Below are 17,262 nucleotides of genomic sequence, written 5' to 3' on the forward strand. Positions count from 1 at the left end.
GACCCTGCAAAATCTCCTCCAGACTCTGATCTGCTTCACTGAAGGCAGGTTCTGCAGCGTAATCAGGGAACAGCCTTGCAGAGTGGGGTTGGGGCGGCACAGATACAGCCTAAGAGGTCAGCTTCCCAAGAAGAAAGCCTACTACCTCAGCCAACACAAAGCAGTGTGCAGGATCTTGGAGGAAAGACCAGTTGAAACTAGTCTGAGAACATCCACATTAACGATGCATTTTTCCTGTAATCCCATTTCCACCTCTGTTTCTGTACCCTTGTCCTTTGTGACACCCACCAGCCACAAGCTATGGTTGCCTGCTGGTCAGCTTTTGGGCGTTCACACCCTGACTCCAACAGTCAACCTAGGTTTATTCTTGAAGGACCTGAAATTACCTTTCTTTTTAAAATGTCTTCAGCTTACCCCTGACAAAAATTTCTGTTCTTGAAGTTGTGCTCATTACTAGGAAAGTAAGCTAATTAAATGAATTCAATTTTAGATGTGATTAACTTCAAAGGTATATTTTTCTTCTCTAGCCTCCGAAAAGATCCTTTTGAGATCCCGCTGTCCTTCCCCTCAACCCCATGTCTGCAGCTTAAGTTCAGGCACATCTGTTAGATTTCTGCCAAGAGGAGGGATGGTCCATCCAAGAGCAAGATTACATTAGAGATTTTCTGATCCTCAGCAAGAGGGTCCCAGACATTCACAGATTTGGACTCCAGCATCTTTGTGGAGCCTCTGGGCTTTGGCCTTCCCCCTGCAAACCTATGAAATCTCTACCCGTCTTGTTTAGTGGGTCAGTCTGTCCCTCACCTCCAAACCATCCCTGTTCCTTTATTCTTCTTAAGCTGTAATTTTCTAATTAGAGAAGTCAATCCCACCCCAGGCAGTAGCACCATAATACTTGGGGAGGGAACTATAACTTAAAAAAGCATTTTTTCTGTCTCAAATTTATATTAAGAAAATGGCATAACTGTTTCTTATATACAAGTGTGTTGGGGAAAGAGACAAAAGTTCTTGGCTGGTAAGGATTCACAAAAGTCTGCCTTCTATACAGGCTTCTGGTGTGGAATGTCAGAATCTCTTTTAGGGGGTCCTTAAGGGATTCGGTGAGCAATTATTCTAAAGGGTGGGAAATTCTAGAGGCTGGCTCATGGCTCTCTGAGTCCCTTCATGTGAAGATATTACCTCCCCTGGCCAGCATAGGGATGCAATATGACACTCTTCCAGACTCTGGGCAAAGCCTATTCCAGCCTGAGTCTCATCCACAGTGAACTTCTCTAAACAAAGGATGCATGAGCTTCCGCAGTTGGTATGTATCAATGGCTGGGCTTCAGTAACACAGCTCAGCTTCTGTTTTTCCAGTGCTACCAGAATCATAGGGTAATGGACCTCACTGAGTAATTTTATTCATTTGGCAAGGTCATCTTCTCCTTTCCGCTTTTAAAAATCAGAGGGGCTTCAGCCTAACAGATGCAAACTATTATATTTGGAATAGATAAACAACAAGGTCCTATTTTATAGCACAGGGAACTATATTCAATATCCTGTAATAAACCATAATGGAAAACAAAAAAGTAGAATAAAAAATAAAACTCAGAGGGAACACTGTCCACATCTGCTCTGGAACTGGAAAATAATGACTTCTTTAAAGGCAACTTGAGGTAACTACCTTCACGACCATTATATTCTTAAAAGACTACTTTTTTATTTTCCATCTGCTCAACTTCATGCCAGTTATTTTTAATACAAATTGTGTAGCTAATATTAGTAACATAGTATACAGAAATTATAGGAAATAACTAAATCATAGGACTATGACCTTATTTGACAGAGAATTTCCTTTAAAAATCCTTTTAAAAGAACATATGAGAAAAGTATAAGTGCTTTATGAAAGGTACTCTCACTTGAACCTGACCTGAATTTTCTATACAGTTTCTCTGTTGTCAACATGGATGACCTGCAGCGTCACTCTTACCTAAATTTTGCATGCTTTTAGGGACATTTTTTTTTTCTTTAACCATAAATGAATTGCTGCTTGAACCAAAAGCATAGGTTGGAAGTGAAAAAGAAAAAGTTAGCTATCTGTCAGGCAATAAAACAAACAATACAGGTAGCCTGAATGTTAACTGTCAATGGGGTGATACAAACCACAGGGAATGAATGGACTTCTCATCAGCAGATATGCAATTCAGACTCACCAATGGCATATTGGAGATGGCGAGGTGTCTAGGTTCCCTTCTGATCTTGATTGAAAAACTCGCCTTGAAAGCAGGTTCATCAAAGCAGGGAAACGCCATTCTGGCAGCAGTCGGTTCAAACTGTGTTGATGCAAGTACCCTAAATTTCCGGCAAGGGAAATAAAAACGCAGCATGAAGCACCAGGGACTGTAAGTTAGGTGTATGATCATGTCTTAATTCCTACAGTTATCACAATCCTGATGAATCTCACTACCAAAAAATCTCTTATATGACAAAAGTTATCATAAACTAAAAGACAAATAAAAAGAACAGGGAAAATTGATCAAAAGGTATTTAACAAATAATGAGCAAATTATTATTTGCTGAACAAATAATGAGCTCTTAAAAATAAGTAAGAATTCACCCAGCAACCAAGCAGAATAGCAGGCAGAGGTCATAAACAGGCAACTCACAAAAGAAGAACCTACAAATAGTCAATAAACACATCAAAAGCTGCACAGCTTCATTAATAATCAATGTAACAAATCAAAGGGGGAAATCTGTTGGAATTTTAGCTCTAAAAGGATTGCCACTACACAGTATTAGTAAGAAATATGGCAGGGCATATCAAAAGTTTGTTGACCCTCTGACTTAGCAATTTTACTTCTAGACATTTATTCTAAAGAAATGATTTAGAAGTATTGCTTTTCCAAGTATTGCTAATGCTAAAAAGTTGGAAACAACCTAATTTCCATCCATAGGGGGATTAGTTAAATAAATGAACACAGAAATGTGCATTTTAATAAAGTTGTTAAAATGATGTAAAGTGACAGTCATCATGTAAAATACATGTCAACATATATTTTTAATAAAAAAGCTCCCTCATGAAACATAAAACAGCATAGTTCCATTTACATAAAATGACATGTATGTATATCCAGAAACGAGTCTAAAGAATGTTCCTCTAAAACAGAAGCAGTAGTTATCTCTAGGGGTTATAATGGGGATACATCTTATCTTTTCAAAAATTCTTTTCTGTAGTATTTAACATTTTTTAAACTCAAAAAATAATATGGAATCAGAGAAGTAAGTATAAGCTACTAACAAAATTTGATTTTAAAATTTCGCATAAAATATCCCAAAAATATATTGTGTTTTTAAAAACAGAACTAAAACAAGGCAGGAGAGGATCCCTAAAAAGGTTTTAACTGAGACAAAAATATTTCCTCTAATAGGCCGTTACAGGTTGAATTGAGTCTTTCCAAAAGATATTTTGAAGTCTTATTACCAAATATCAGTGAGACTTTATTTAGAAATCGGGTCTTTACAGATGCAGCCAAGTTCAGATAAGGCCAACAGGTTGAGCCCTAGTCCAATATAACTGGTGTCCTTAAAAGAAGAGGGAAATTTGGAGAATGGCCATGTGACAGGCAGGCAGAGACCAGATTGATGCAGGTCAAGGAATGTCAAAGATTGATGGCACCACAAGCTAGGAAGAGGCAAAGAACGAGGCTACTCAGAGACCTAGAGAGCGCAGGCCTCCTGACACCTTGACCTCGGACTTCTAGCCTCTAGAACTGTCAGATATTAAATTTCTACTGTTTTAAGTCATGCAGTTTATGTACTTTGTTAAAGCAGCGCTTGGAAACTGGTCCCTAGGCCAACAGAATTTAAAATATTTATTCTATCCCAGAAGTCTAATTAAATAAACAAATAGGTATTTACTCTGATAGAGCTGGAGGAAAGAAAAATTGGTTGAAACAGAATGAAAGATGAGATTTAAAAAAAATAAAGGAAAAGACTATAAGCCATTTCTAAATATGCAAAGACATACAAAACAAAACCAAAGAAAGAATTCAACCATCAAGGGAGTTTTAAAGGACAAGTCACCTGAAATAATAAATTTAGTGTGGGTAGCACTTGAATCTTAAAAACAAAAAGACAAAAATTACCTCACTTCCCCTTCCTTGGTTCTGTAGGTACTTTTATAAAATCCATGGAAACTCTCAGAAAGATTGCCAGCGTAGTCGATGACAATGGTGTATGGGAGGCCGACAACCAGCGGCTCAGAAGCCAGAAGCGCAATTTGCTCCTGAGGTGGGTTTTCCAGGACTCTCAGCGGCTCTTCAGCCTGCCTCTGGCCACCTCCCTTCCTCAGGGCGGCCTTGGATATTTGCAGGTGGTAACTGTGCAGGATGATGGTACTGGTGGGCTTGCTGGCTGTGATTTCTATCTGTGTGGTTCCCCCGAAAGTCAGAGTGGTGAGGTTTGCATGAATCATGAGATCGTAGTGAGCTGGGATGATGTGCTCTGGAAGTCGCATTTTATTCCAAGGAAACGGTGCCCTGTTGCTAGCTTTTGAAGATGTCGGTTCCCTGCTCTGACATGAGGATGGAGTTGCCACCGTTAAGAGAATCAACAATGACAAAAGCAGTAAGGGCCTGGTTACAAATGGCCATTTGATGGATGGAGATATCATCTTGCTTGAAGTGGCTAGAGGCACAAATGTACAAAAGAAAAAAAAATCACTAAAATATTATCGAGAGAGCATAATTTCAGAATGCATCCACCCAGAATTAACAGATATAGATACAAACTTAAAAAAATACTAGGTCTTGCCCGGAAAGTAAAATTATCTTTCCTATGTTAATGAGTCACAAGAAGAAAGAAGTTTATGGTTAGCAACAATTATTAACATCTACTAAAAAGCATCATTTAACTTTCAAAGTTCAAATTAACTCTGTCAGTCAGGATCCTCCATTGAAAGCAAGAACAAGCTCTGGCTGAAGATCCTTAAATGGATCACAGAGTTGACAGGTCATTTGGGAAACCAGGCTCGTAAAACAAGCAAAGATGGGCAACTAGAACTATATCAGACAAATATGTGATTAGATGACCACTCCCCGCCCACACTAGACCTTAGAGGAAGCCACCCCAATGTGCAGAGATCAGATGCTGACACCTATGCAGTTATCAAAGGAGGAGGTCTCTACCACCCTGCAACTTTTTGTTGTTTCAGCAAAAGTGAGGTGTCGGCACCAGGCAGGGAGGTCCACAAAGCAGCAGGAATCTGGCCTTACTGCTGCGCGGTGGGAGAAAGGCCTTGTTCCCCACTAAGCTGACAAAGCAGAGAGTTCTTAAAACATATATGCTCAGTAGCAAGATGGGGGGAAGGCAAGTATTTGCAACAGTAAGCCTTCATAATATAATCAATCTGATTTTGGTATTGATTATCTGGTGATGTCCATGGTAGAGTCATCTCCTGTGTTGCTGGAAGAGGGTGTTCATTATGACCAGTGCATTTTCTTGGTAAAGCTCTGTTAGTCTTTGACCTGCTTTGTTTGGTACTCCAAGGCCAAATCTGCCTGTTGCTCCAGGTATCTCTTGACTTCCTACTTTTGCATTCCAGCACCCTATAATGAAAAGGACATCTTTTGGGGGTGTTAGTTCTAGAAGGCCTTGTAGATCTTCGTAGAAGTGTTCAACTTCAGCTTCTTCAGCATTACTGGTTGGGGCATGAATTTGGATTACTATGATATGGAATGGTTTGCCTTTGGAAATGAACAGACATCATTCTGTCATTTTTAAGATTGCATCCAAGTGCTGCATTTCAGATTCTTATTGACTATGAGGGCTACTCCATTTCTTCTAAGGGATTCCTGCCCACAGTAGTAGATATAATGATTATCTGAGTTAAATTCACCCATTCCAGTCCGTTTTAGTTCACTGATTCCTAAAATGTCAGTGTTCACTCTTGCCATCTCCTGTTTGACCACTTCCAATTTATCTTGATTCATGGACCTAACATTCCAAGTTCCTATGCAATATTGCTCTTTATAGCATCGGACCTTACTTTCATCACCAGTCACATTCACAACTGGGTGTTGTTTTTGCTTTGACTCCATCTCTTCAGTCTTTCTGGAGTTATTTCTCTACCAATCTCCAGTAGCACATTGGGCACCTACCAGCCTAGGGAGTTCATCTTTCAGTGTCCTATCTTTTTGCCTTTTCATACTGTTCATGGGGTTCTCAAGGCAAGAATACTCAAGTGGTTTGCCATTCCCTTCTCCAGTGGACCACGTTTTGTCAGAACTCTCCACCATGATCCATCTGTCTTGGGTGGCCCCACACGGCACAGCTCATAGTTTCATTGAGTTAGACAAGACTGTGGTCCATGTAGTCAGATAGGTTAGTTTTCTGTGATAGTGGTTTTCAGTCTGTCTGCCCTCTGATGGAGAAGGATAAGAGGCTTATAGAACTTACCTGAGGGGAGAGACTGACTGAGGGGAAACTGGGTCTTGTTCTTATGGGTGGGGCCATGCTCACTAAATCTTTAATCCAATTTTCTGTTAATGGATGGGGAAGCTCTATACAGTCAGCAAAAACAAGACTGGGAATGTGAAGTCAAGTAAGCCTTAGGAAGCTTATGAACAAAGCTGGTGGAGGGGATGGAATTCCAGCTGAGCTATTTCAAATCCTAAAAGATGATGCCATGAAAGTGTTGCACTCAATATGCCAGCAAATTTAGAAAACTCAGCAGTGGCCACAGGACTGGAAAAGGTCAGTTTTCATTCCAATCCCAAAGAAAGGCAATCCCACAGAATGCTCAAACTACCATACAACTGCACTCATCCCACACACTAACAAAGTAAAGCTCAAATTCTCCAAGCTAGGCTTCAACAGTATGTGAACCGTGAACTTCCATATGTTCAAGCTGGATTTAGAAAAGGCAGAGGAACCAAAGATCAAATTGCCAACATCGGCTGGATCGTAGAAAAAGCAAGAGAGTTCCAGAAAAACATCTACTTACTCCTGCTTTATTGACTACACCAAAGCCTTTGACTGTGTGGATCACAACAGACTGTGGAAAATTCTTCAAGAGATGGGAATACCAGGCCACCATACCTGCCTCCTGAGAAATCTGTATGCAGGTCAAGAAGCAACAGTTATAACTGGACATGGAACAATGAACTGGTTCCAAATTGGGAAAGGAGTACATCAAGGCTGTATACTGTCACCCTGCTTATTTAACTTAAATGCAGAGTACATCATGAGAAACGCTGGGCTGGAAGAAGCACAAGCTGGAATCAAGATTGCTGGGAGAAATATCAATAACCTCAGATATGAAGATGATGCCACCCTTATGGCAGAAAGTGAAGAAGAACTAAAAAGCCTCTTGAGAAAGAGGAGAGTGAAAAAGTTGGCTTAAAGCTCAACATTCAGAAAACTAAGATCATGGCATCCAGTCCCATCACTTCATGGCAAATAGATGGGGAAACAGTGGAAACCATGGCTGACTTTATTTTTGGGGGCTCCAAAATCACTGCAGATGTTGACAGCAGCCATGAAATTAAAAGACGCTTGCTCGTTGGAAGAAAAGTTACGACCAACTTAGACAGCATATTAAAAAGCAGAGACATTACTTTGCCAACAAAGTTCTGTCTAGTCAAAGCTATGGTTTTTCCAGTAGTCAGGTATGAACGTGAGAGTTGGACTATAAATAATGCTGAGCACTGGAGAATTGATGCTTTTGAACTGTGGTATTGGAGAAGACCCTTGAGAGTCTCTTGGACCGCAAGAAGTTCCAACCAGTCCATCCTAAAGGAGATCAATCCTGGATATTCATTGGAAGGACTGATGCTGAGGCTGAAACTCCAATACTTTGGCTACCTGATGCGAAGAACTGACTCACTAGAAAAGACCCTGATGCTGGGAAAGATTGAAGGCGGGAGGAGAAGGGGACGACACAGGATAACATGGTTGGATGGCATCACTGACTTGATGGTCATGAGTTTGAGTAAACTCTGACAGTTGATGACAGACAGGGAGGCCTGGTGTGCTGCAGTCCATGGGGTCACCAAGAGCCGAACACAACTGAGTGACTGAACTGAACTGAAACCTTAATAATACCAGCGTCTTTGTCCAATCATCCTGCCACAAGCTGATTTAATATCTACTTAGCCAGGAATGACTTAAAGAAGTTTAGAGTGACTTTCATGAGAGTTTGTTACAATCAATCTCCTGGATTCTCCCTTACCACCTATCCAACAAATAAGTGAGGCACGCTTGCACCTATAATGCCATGTGTCAAGTACTGTGTGCTATATAAGAACACACAAGACACAAATCCCATAATCAGGAACTTCAAAGTCTGAAGGGCAGACAAGTTTTCTACCAAAGAATAAGACACAACAGAGAATGTGTCGAGTGTTTTAAGAATCACAATAAAAGAGAGTGCCAAGGGAGAATGGAACATTTCAAAAGGGAGAGAGTGACTCTGGCTGCAGAGTGATGCTGAGATGCCTTTTAGCAACAGCAGCACTGAGGGTGATCTGGAAGGACAGGTGGGATTTGGAAGTGAAGGAAAGGGGTCAGAAGCACCGTAGGAGGAGCAAAAGCCTGAGCACCACAGGAGAAAGGAAAGGGTTGTCCGGGTAATCAGCGTGGACAGAAGGAAACCCCAGAACTGGCTGGAGAATGATTACCCACAAGACAAGGAAGTGAGGGACTCCAAGATTACACTCAAAGCACGCCTGGAGTCATGCTACAGAGCATATTTTGCACTGTCAAGTCCAAGGGACATAAAAGGAATGAGACTTTTCAGGGGGTTGGCAAATCATGTCCAGAGAACCGAGCAGACCACTCTCTCTTAGCCAAGGTTGCCTGACAGCAGTTTGCCAGGAGGAGCCCCGGCCAGGCGAACTCAGGTTACTGAAATGATGGTGGTACACTGGATGCTTCCTCTATGTCAGTGGTTCCCATCTTTAGCTGTCTGTTAATGTCATAGGCAGCTCTTAAAATGTCCTAGAAGCTCTTAAAATAATGACAAGCCTAGATCCCTGAGTCAATTCAGTTCAGTCGCTCAGTCGTGTCTGACTCTTTGCGACCCCATGGACTGCAGCACGCCAAGCCTCCCTGTCCATCACCAACTCCCAATACTCAAACTCATGTCCACTGAGTTGGTGATGCCATCCAACCATCTCATCCTCTGTCATCCCCTTCTCCTCCTGCATTCAATCCTTCCCAGCATCAGGGTCTTTTCCAATGAGTCAATTCTTCACATCAGGTGGCCAAAGTATTAGAGTTTCAGCATCAGCTTCAGCATCAGTCCTTCCAATGAATATTCAGGACTGATTTCCTTTAGGACGGACTGGTTGGACCTCCTTGCAGTCCAAGAGATTCTCAAGGGTCTTTTCCAACACCACAATTCAAAAGTACCTAGGTCACAGCATCATAATTTTTTCAAACTTCCCAGAAATTCTACTGAAGAGTCAGACTGAGGAAACTCTTAGATAATCTTCGCCAAACAATAATCTTATCCCTGGATCCTTACGTTGGGGACACTGCTTCAAGGGCATAACTGATGTGATATTTCCGCCCCTCACTCCCCATCCTGATTCCTTCCCAAACACACAGCTACTCATACTGACCTCCTGCTTCCCCCCACGGAGCAGACCTGCAGGCTAAACAGAAAGAATGCCAATACTGTACAGAGTCAACCATGGAGGCACCATAATCGCAATTCAAAAGGCACCACCCAGATGAACCAGGAAAGAAATGTGAACAGGAAGAACAGGTTCTTTTTGTTTTTGTGTTTCTTGGCTTTTTCATTTGTTCGCTGTTTTCTGGGGACCAAGTAAAGGATGCTTCCAGCCATGGAGGATTGGCGCAATTTGGAAGAGGAGAATAAAACTTAAACACTAAGATAGCAGAGCCTTCCTGTCCCACATCCTCAGGCAGAATCCCAGGGCAGGGGAAGAATGATGGATCTCCCTTGAAGTTGCAGGGGCCAGAGGTAAAGGGAACTCACGTGATGCTTCCATTTGGAAGCTCTGATGGCAGCAGCTCAGTGGATGTGGCCCCTTCCCCAAGATGGTAGAGAGCACAACAAAGGTGGCAGGTTCAGGCATGAGGGGACTCTGGGAGCCCCTGCAGGATCTCCAACAGCCCAGGAAGAGATCTAAAAATTCCAACCAGTCCTGAGTTGGCAGCAGCTTCTAATAGGTTTCTGACTTTGGTAGAACTTCAAAAGCAGACCCAGGATTGATCCCTGGGTCAGGAAGATCCCCTAGAGAAGGAAGAGGCAACCCACTCCAAGATTCTTGCCTGGAGAACCCCATGGACAGAGGAGCCTCAACTTGGTGACTAAACCACCATCTGAGCTGACAGCAAGGCCCCCGGGTTGCTGACGGGGTTGCCAGCAAAGGCCTTGTAGCTTTGGGTCCAAGAGAGAAGGGGGCCAAAGAGATCATGGCTGGGTCTCAGGAAGGATGCAGTTTCAGGAAACTAAAATGGGACGTGAGATACAGACAGCATAAATGTTGCAATTAATATGCATTGCCATATTAACTATGTACATACACACATATAATTATACATATGCATATATATAGCTATTTATATATATATATATATGTGTATGTATGTATGTATGTAAATATGTATATAAAAGGTTAACAGTCAGAAGAGAAAATCTGGCTTTGAGTTCTTGCTCTGCCACTTACTCTGACCTTGGATATGCTCTTTAATTTCAGCTTCATTTTCTTCATGGATAAAATGAAATAACACCCCCCTCACAGGATTATAGTGAAAATACAAAAGGTAAAATATTTTCAATCACTCATTCCACAGATATTTATTGGGGGCATATTACATGCAAATATGCAGATGATACCACCCGTATGGCAGAAAGTGAAGAAGAACTAAAGAGCCTCTTGATGAAAGTGAAAGAAGAGAGTGAAAAAGTTGGCTTAAAGCTCAACATTCTGAAAACTAAGATCATGGCATCCAGTCCCATCACTTCATGGCAAATAGATGGGGAAACAGTGGAAACCATGGCTGACTTTATTTTTTGGGACTCCAAAATCACTGCAGATGTTGACTGCAGCCATGAGATTAAAAGACGCTTACTCCTTGGAAGAAAAGTTATGACCAACCTAGACAGCATATTAAAAAGCAGAGACAAAAAAAAAAAAAAAAAAAAGGCAGAGACCTTACTTTGTCAACAAAGGTCCATCTGGTCAAGGCTATGGTTTTTCCAGTGGTCATGTATGAATGTGAGAGTTGGACTATAAAGAAAGCTGAGTGCAAAAGAATTGATGCTTTTGAACTGTGGTGTTGGAGTAGACTCTTGAGAGTCCCTTGGACTGCAAGGAGATCCAACCAGTCCATCCTAAAGGAGATCAGTCCTGGGTGTTCATTGGAAGGACTGATGCTGAAGCTAAAGCTCCAATACTTTGGCCACCTGATGCAAAGAGCTGACTCATTGGAAAAGACCCTGATGCTGGGAAAGATTGAGGGCAGGAGGAGAAGGGGATGAGAGGATGAGATGGTTGGATGGCATCACCGACACAATGGACATGGGCTTGGGTGGACTCCGGGAGTTGGTGATAGACAGGGAGGCCTGGCGTGCTGTGGTTCACGGGGTCACAAAGAGTCAGACACGACTGAGCGACTGAACTGATTACGTGAAAGGACTTTACCAGGCAAGGCGAGAGAGCACAGGTCTCTGGCCTCAAAGAGCATATAGTGGGGGTGGGGTGGACTTTTAAAAACTTACACAAATAATACACACATAGACAGAGGGAACAGCACACAGATTTGCGAGCTCACGGGCAGTAGAGAGTGTCAGTTATTTGTCAGATCAGTCAACCTGAAGCCCAGAATATGGTAGAAAGATGTGCCTGGAGAGGAGGGCAGGAGAAAGACCACCACCCAGCTTTCTAGGCATTTAAGGATTTTCAGACCCTGTCCCAAGGGCAATGAGAAACCACCTATTAGATCTTAGGACCCAGGTCACACCCTAAGAACATCACCCGGCTGCTGGGTAGAGAGTGGAGCACTGGGAAGAAGTAAGAGTGAAGGCCAGGAGACCAGTTAGAAAGTAGCCGAGAGAGTAAGACAATGGTGCTTACTGGGATGGTGTCAACAGAAAGGAGTGGGAGGGAGTCAGAGAGAGGGGCCGACTCAACATCTATATTTTGGACTCCCCTGGTAGCTCAGACGGTAGAGCATCTGTCTACAATGCGGGAGACCCAGGTTCGATCCTGGGTCGGGAAGATCTCCTGGAGAAGGAAATGGCAGCCCACTGCAGGACTCTTGTCTGAAAAATCCCACGGATGGAGGAGCCTGGTAGGCTACAGTCCATGGGGTCGCAAAGAGTCAGACACGACTGAGTGACTCCACCACCAGAAGTAGGGAGTGAGGGAAAGGACAGGATGTATCAGCATGGCTGTCAGGAATGAACACCTGGGTAGTCATAGGTGTCCTTTATCGAAATGGAGAAGGCCAGAGGTGGAAGAGATTTAAAAGGGAGGAGAGGGAACCAAGGCTTCAGTTTTTAAATATGTTTAATTTGTGATGTCTATGCCTGATGAACTATGGATGGAGGTTCATGACACTGTACAGGAGACAGGGATCAAGACCATCCCATTGAAAAGAAATGCAAAAAGGCAAAATGGCTGTCTGAGGAGTCCTTACAAATAGCTGTGAAATGAAGACAAGTGAAAAGCAAAGGAGAAAGGGAAAGATATTCAAATGCAGAGTTCCAAAGAATAGCAAGGAGAGATAAGAAAGCCTTCCTCAGCAATCAATGCAAAGAAATAGAGGAAAACAACAGAATGGGAAAGACTAGAGATCTCCTCAAGAAAATTAGAGATACCAAGGGAACATTTCATGCAAAGATGGGTTCGATAAATGACAGAAATGGTATGGACCTAACAGAAGTAGAAGGTATTAAGAAGAGGTGGCAAGAATATACAGAAGAACTGTACAAAAAAGATCTTCACGACCCAGATAATCACAATGGTGTGATCACTCACCTAGAGCCAGACATCCTGGAATGTGAAGTCAAGTGGGCCTTAGAAAACATCTCTATGAACAAAACTAGTGGAGGTGATGGAATTCCAGTTGAGCTATTTCAAATCCTGAAAGATTATGCTGTGAAAGTGGTGCACTCAATACGCCAGTAAATTTGGAAAACTCAGCAGTGGCCACAGGACTGGAAAAGGTCAGTTTTCATTCCAATCCCAAAGAAAGGCAATGCTAAAGAATGCTCAAACTACGGCACAATTGCACTCATCTCACACGCTAGTAAAGTAATATTCAAAATTCTCCAAGCCAGGCTTAAGCAATACGTGAACTGTGAAATTCCAGATGTTCAAGTTGGTTTTGGAAAAGGCAGAGGAACCAGAGATCAAATTGCCAACATCTGCTGGATCATCAAAAAAGCAAGAGAGTTCCAGAAAAACATCTATTTCTGCTTTATTGACTATGCCAAAGACTTTGACTGTGTGGATCACAATAAACTGTGGAAAATTCTGAAAGAGATGGGAATACCAGACCACCTGACCTGACTGTTGCGAAACCTGTATGCATCTCAGGAAACAACAGTTAGAACTAGACATGGAACAACAGACTGGTTCCAAAGAAGAAAAGGAGTACATCAAGTCTGTATATTGTCACCCAGCTTGTTTAACTTATAGGCAGAGTACATCATGAGAAACGCTGGGCTGGAAGAAGCACAAGCTGGAATCAAGATTGCCAGGAGAAATATCAATAACCTCAGATATGCAGATGACACCACCCTTATGGCAGAAAGTGAAGAGGAACTAAAAAGCCTCTTGATGAAAGTAAAAGAGGAGAATGAAAAAGTTGGTTTAAAATTCAACATTCAGAAAACTAAGGTCATGGCATCTGTTCCCATCACCTCATGGGAAATAGATGGGGAAACAGTGGAAACAGTGGCAGACTTTATTTTCTGGGCTCCAGAATCACTGCAGATGGTGACTGCAGCCATGAAATTAAAAGACGCTTACTCCTTGGAAGGAAAGTTATGACCAACCTAGATAGCATATTAAAAAGCAGAGACATTACTTTGCCAACAAAGGTTCATCTAGTCAAGGCTATGGTTTTTCCAGTGGTCATGTATGGATGAGAGAGTTGGACTGTGAAGACAGCTGAGAGCCAAAAATTGATGCTTTTGAACGGTGGTGTTGGAGAAGACTCTTGAGAGTCCCTTGGACTGCAAGGAGATCCAACCAGTCCATCTTAAAGGAGATCAGACCTGAGTGTTCATTGGAAGGACTGATGCTGAAGCTGAAGCTCCAGTACTTTGGCCACCTCATGTGAAGAGTTGACTCATTGGAAAAGACCCTTATGCTGGGAGGGATTGGAGGCATGAGGAGAAGGGGACGACAGAGGATGAGATGGCTGGATGGCATCACCGACTCGATGGACATGAGTTTGAGTAAGCTCCAGGAGCTGGTGATGGACAGAGGCCTGGCATGCTGCGATTCATGGGGTTGCAAAGAGTTGTACACAACTGAGCGACTGAACTGAACTGAACTGGTGAGATATCCAAGCGTAAATATCAGGAAGGCAGTTAAATACACACAGACCGAGAGCACAGAGATGAGGGTTTATAAGGAATTTCCTGTTCTTAACTGTACTTCTTTAAGGTTTTAAAAACTATCTTCCTTTGACATCTGATCTTACTAAATCTTCTTTCACAATCAGTGGTGCAGATTAAAGGGCCACAGTAACAGAGTTCCTAACTTTCTTCACAGCCAGAAACAGTTCAAGATACTCTAGGAACCTAACTGCCTTTGGTGATTCTGTCTTCTCCCACTCACACTGAAAGTCAGGGCAACTGGTCCTGGGCTGTCTCCTCCTTCCCTTTTCAGGACACCATGGAATGTCAAATCCATCATCAAGAGGTAACAGGCCTTCTTCCAAAGGCTCTGAGCAATGAAGTGAACCAGCATTGATGACAGCTAGTTACTGCTGGTAAATAAAAAAAAAAAAAAAAAATGTTGATTCAATTTTTTAATGTAGTAGAACTTTTCTACTTAGGCCCACCTGAAAATGTGCTGCCTATCACTACAACTGCAGCTCCGTGCAAAAAGAGAAAATCTGGTCAATTTTCCAGCCTTTTTTTTTTTTTTTTTAAGTCGTTGACCCCTATCCCGAGTTGAGAGCAAATACTTTGGGGATTTAGTAGAAACCAGAGCACTTCTTCCTGAACCTGGCCTCACAAAGAACCTCCATGAAGACGGTAAGGAAGTGTCTGTGCTTTCTCCTTCCTCCTGAAATGAACTTGCAGGCCCAACAGGCTAATAAGACACGGAGAGGGAATTTTAACTTGCTCCGACAGGACAGCCTTTAAACTCAATAAATTCCCGGCTGAGCCACAGTGAAGGGAGGACAGACAACTATTGGCAAGAAGTGCAGAAGAGGGACAGACTTGAATTGATCTTGAGGACGCTTAACTGTTATTGCGACAACATCCCTGCGCCTGCAACTCGCCGAACTCACGTTTGTTTCTCCAACTGCTATTGGCCAGATGCCCTCTTTGGCCAAACCCCAACCTCTCCCCCCACCGTCCACCCTCCTCTGGAGCCCAGCGGACGAGGCTGGCAGGAACCCAGCCTCAAGGAGAAGCGCAGAGGACGGCTCCCGCCTGCCTGCCGGGAAGTGGCGGGGCTTAGGGGAGCTCTGCGCCCCTGGCCAGCTCCCGATGCAGAAAGAGAGGCAAGGATACTGTTGAGCTTGCGCCAACCCCACCACCGTCCCCGCGGACACGATCCCCAGCCTCGCGACTCCCCCAGGCTCCCTGACCCACTTCACCGCCGCCCGCTGATTGCCTTCCTCCCAGGGTCCCTGGACCGCCACACCTCTTGGCACAGAAAGGATGTCCTGGCCTCGCTCTTCCCCCAAACACCCAGACTTCCCCCCTAGCGGGGTGTACTGGGGACTGTCTCACTCAGTACCTGGGACTCGGGGACCACGCCGCTGTCGCCTGCCTTGGCCGCCCCAGGACCGGGACCAAAAGTGAAAGCGAAAGTGAAGCCGGAGCGGCAAGCACCGGCGCGGGGCGCTGGGCCGAGCCCCGAAGGCGCAGGGGAGCCCCCGCCGAGGGGGTGGGGAGCTGGGGCCGGGAAACCGGCAGGACAAGCAGACCCCGATGATACCAGGACGGTTCAGTTCAGTCGCTCAGTCATGTCAGACTCTTTGCGACCCCAGGGACCGCAGCACGCCAGGCCTCCCTGTCCATCACCAACTCCCGGAGTTTACCCAGACTTATGTCCATCGAGTTGGTGATGCCATCCCAAGACAGGAACTCCCAAAACAATAAGGCGTACGGTGCAGGGGGAACCAGCAGGGAGAAGCACTCCTTTAGGGATGCAAATTATTTTCCCTGCACTTGTCTGGAGATTGGGGGGATGGGTAGGAGGGTTCCCCTACGGATTAATCTTTGGGGCAGCGGAGGTTTGGGGGCAAAAGGAGAGGGCTGGCACTCTTTGAGGGCACTTGGGTGGAGCCAAGCTCCCCTCTATACCCCCTTCCCCGGCCTGAATCAGCTCAAAGCCCCGTTGGATTTAAGGCATGTCCATCATCTCACCTCTGCAAATGTGTCGAGAGCTCTGGGCCCGCCTCAGAACGAGGCAGGAACCCAGAACTGCTCTGCAAAATGCTGGCTTGTCCGGGGTTTCCGTTGTAGAGAGGTTGAGCTGAAGACGCGGAAGAGGAAGAAGGGGGAAACAGAGGCGCAAAACTGCCCCAGCGATACCACGGGGCCCTTGGGCCCCGGAGATGCTCCTCCCACATTACAACTTCCCTGGACTTCCATGTGGCTCCGTGGTGAAGCATCTGCCTGCCAATGCAGGAGACACGTGTGCAAGCCTTTATCTCAGAAGATCCCACATGCCTCAGAGCAGCTGAAACTGTGGGCCCTAGCTACTGAGCCTGTGCTCTAGAGCCCAGGTGCAACTCCCAGGCCCAGGCACCACGGCTGCTGAAGCCATTGCGCCCTAGAGCCCCGGCTTGCTCTGCAGCCAAGGAAGTCTGTGCATTGCAACTACAGAGTAGCTCCCACTTGCTGCAACTGGAGGAAAGCTCATGCAGGAACGAAGAGTCAACCCAGCCAGTAAAATAAATCTTAATAAAGAACTTATTAAGGTTCTTTGAAAATAAAGAACTTAATAAAAGTTCTCCCTACTTTTTCAAATCGAATGACCATTTCTGTGCTCCCCTTGGAACCTTAAGACTGGATGGAATGTCCCAAGAAGCCCACCTTTATAAACAGTTGAG

General features: G+C 44.2%; 1 protein-coding gene across 2 annotated transcripts in view; it reads right to left on the minus strand.

Moving 5' to 3' along the window:
- The window catches only part of ERAP1 (endoplasmic reticulum aminopeptidase 1), a 43,185-nt gene extending 26,419 nt beyond the window's left edge, over positions 1-16,766 (minus strand). Inside the window, exons 1-3 of one of the 2 annotated variants that reach the window (XM_065918432.1) lie at positions 16,574-16,766; positions 4,125-4,665; positions 2,193-2,331 (exon numbers count right to left, since the gene is read on the minus strand). In XM_065918432.1, the coding sequence (XP_065774504.1) occupies positions 2,193-2,331; positions 4,125-4,651 (666 nt within the window). In that variant the 5' untranslated portion in view covers positions 4,652-4,665; positions 16,574-16,766. Of the gene's footprint in view, positions 1-2,192; positions 2,332-4,124; positions 4,666-15,941; positions 16,272-16,573 lie in introns of those variants that run through there. The other variant, XM_065918352.1, reaches the window with a different exon arrangement.
- Positions 16,767-17,262: the final 496 nt, after the last annotated feature.

Source organism: Muntiacus reevesi, chromosome 1, assembly GCF_963930625.1.
Source record: "Muntiacus reevesi chromosome 1, mMunRee1.1, whole genome shotgun sequence".
In the NCBI taxonomy this organism is placed as follows: domain Eukaryota; kingdom Metazoa; phylum Chordata; class Mammalia; order Artiodactyla; family Cervidae; genus Muntiacus; species Muntiacus reevesi.